Source organism: Carlito syrichta, unplaced genomic scaffold (genome assembly GCF_000164805.1).
Source record: "Carlito syrichta isolate Samal-C Ts95f unplaced genomic scaffold, Tarsius_syrichta-2.0.1 Scaffold311659, whole genome shotgun sequence".
NCBI lineage: Eukaryota > Metazoa > Chordata > Mammalia > Primates > Tarsiidae > Carlito > Carlito syrichta.
In genome coordinates this window covers 73,996-76,523 of record NW_007255755.1, presented here as the reverse complement: position 1 = coordinate 76,523, position 2,528 = coordinate 73,996, and the positions used below count along the sequence as shown (strand labels likewise).

At 59.0% G+C, this 2,528-nt stretch overlaps 1 protein-coding gene across 1 annotated transcript in view; it reads right to left on the bottom strand.

Moving 5' to 3' along the window:
* The window catches only part of PRKD2 (protein kinase D2), a 37,002-nt gene that overhangs the window by 4,531 nt on the left and 29,943 nt on the right, over positions 1–2,528 (bottom strand). The window contains exons 14-15 of the mRNA XM_008068908.2: positions 1,423–1,521; positions 930–1,197 (exon numbers count right to left, since the gene is read on the bottom strand). Coding sequence (XP_008067099.1) covers positions 930–1,197; positions 1,423–1,521 — 367 coding nt within the window. The remainder of the gene's footprint in view (positions 1–929; positions 1,198–1,422; positions 1,522–2,528) is intronic.

The following is a 2,528-nucleotide window of genomic DNA, read 5'->3' as shown; positions in this document are numbered from 1 at the left end:
GCTCCCGGCCACCGAAGCCTCAACCTGCTGGGCTCCGGCGATCCTTCCGCCTCAGCCTTCCAAGTAGCCCGAATTACAGGCATGCGCTACCACGCCCGGCTGATTTTTTGATTTATTGTAGAGATGAGGTCTTGCTGCCCAGGCGGGTCTTGAACCCACGGGCTCGGGCAATCCGCTCACCTCAGTCTCCCAAAGGCGCGGGATTACAGGCTGAGCCACCGAGCCCGGTTCTTTATAGCTTCTTAACACGCCCCAGTACCTCAGCCCCACCCCTGGCCCTCTAAACATCTCACCCCCATACTCCACACCGGGCCTCAAAGCTCTGTGCCTCAGGACTTGACTTTCCCAGGCCCCTCTTCAAGGTAGCAGGTTCGAGTACCTGGCCTAGTGCCAGTCATGACGCCAAAGGCCCTGGATGCAGAGACACCAACGACTGCCTGGTTCCCCTCCTCCCACCTCCCATCTGCTCCCAGCTTCTAGGCCTCCGGGTCTGCCTTTTCCTGGTCCTCTGCCTAAACCCTCCGCCGCCATGTCCCTAGACTGGCCCCCACTGTCAGTGGACCTGCCCTGGGAGGATCGATCCCTTCGGACCACCGTTGCAACACGCCAGTTTCCTCAGGTACGGTCCCTCTCCCGGTCCCCTCCAGACAAGCTGAGCCTCACTCAGCCCCCAAGTGCCTGTCCTTGTATTTCTCGGGCGCTTGGTTTGCAGCCCACCTGACCCAGCCTAGGCCTGAGTCTCCGGGTCACTGGGTCTCTGGTTCTAAATGTGCCCGAGTCCCCGCCCACGGTTTACGGCCCTCCCCTCCCGGGGCCCCGCCCCATCGATAGGCTCCACCCCCAAGGCCCCCGGCAGTGGCAGGAGCCCGTTCCCCGGGCCCCGCCCACTCCTGCGGGCCCCGCCCACGGGGCGCGCGGGCTCCACCCACCTCCAGCACTGATGTGGCTCCAGGGGCTGGCCGGGTACATGAAGGCGGCGTTCTGGATCTGGTCGTTGATGTCCTCGTCCTCGTTGAAGGGGAACGTCCCGCTGAGGCTGACGTACATGATCACGCCCACCGACCACATGTCCAGCGAGCGGTTGTAGCCCTGGTTGAGCAGCACCTCGGGCGCCAGGTAGGCCGGCGTGCCCACCACCGAGCGGCGGAAGGACTTCTCGCCGATGATGCGCGCGAAGCCGAAGTCACACAGCTTCACCTGCGCAGGGCGAGCAGGGGGCGGTGAAGCCGCACCTGCCCCCGCACCCCCCTGCCCAGCCGGCCCAGATATCCGGGGAAAACTGCGATGTTGGTTTGGATCCAGGCTGCTTGGCTCACCGGCCGAGCAACCCTGCAGGGGTGACTCTCTGTTGCTGTTTCCTCACCTGTATGAGAACGGGGAGCATAACAGCCCCGGTCTCAAATCTGGAGGGACATAACTGACCTGAGGAAACGGGTCCGCTGATGCCAGCAACACATTTTCTGGTTTCAGGTCACAGTGGACGATGTTCTTGAAGTGAAGGTGTCTCAAAGCCACCAGGATCTGAGGCGATGAGATGGGGCCAGTAAGAAGGGCAGACAGAAGCCGGGCTCGGTGGCTCAGCCTGTAATCCTGCGCCTTTGGGAGGCTGAGGGGAGTGGATTGCCTGAGCCCGCGGGTTCGAGGCCCGCCTGGGCAACTTGGCGAGACCTCATCTCTACAATCAATCAAAATGAGCCGGGCATGGTAGCGCGCGCCTGTAGTTCCAGCTACTTGGAAGGCTGAGGTGGAAGAATCGCCGGAGCCCAGCAGGTCGAGGCTGCGGTGGCCGGGAGCGACCACTGCACTCCAGTCTGGGCGGCAGAGTGAGACGCCAACTCAAAAAAAAAAACAAACAAACAGAAAGGCAGACAGGTACTCGCCCCAGATTCTACCCTCAGCAGCCAGCCCTTCCAACCCACCTGTGCCTAAAGATGCCCCCCAGAGTCAGAGGAGACACTGGAGCACCAAAGAATCTCAGAACTCCAAAGGCATTTATACCTGAGAGAAGAGTTGGAAGCAGAATTCTAGAAAGGCTGGACTAGGCCAGAGGGGCTGGGAAGATCCTGACACCCTCTGGGATGAGGTAGATACCTGAATGCTGTCAACAGAGCCGGTGCTTTCAAGCTTCTATTGTGTGATTCAAATTTTTTTTTTTTTTTTTTTGAGACAAGGTCTCACTATGTTACCCAGACTGGTCTCAAACTCCTGGACTCAAGCAATCCTCTCACCTCAGCCTCCCAACGTGCTGAAATTACAAACGTGAACCACCATGCCCAGACTTCAATTCCATTCCAAAAAAATTGTTTATTCTTTTTTTTTTAGTTAGAATCTCACTCCGTCACCCAGACTGGAGTGCAGTGGCATGCACGCTCACAGCCACCCCAGTGTCGACCTGCTGGGCTGCGGTGATCCTTCTGCCTCAGCCTTCCAAGTAGCCAGAACTACAGGCGTGTACTACCACACCCGGTTAGTTTTTGATTTATTATAGAGACGAGGTCTCGCCAAGTTGCCCGGGCGGGTCTCGAACC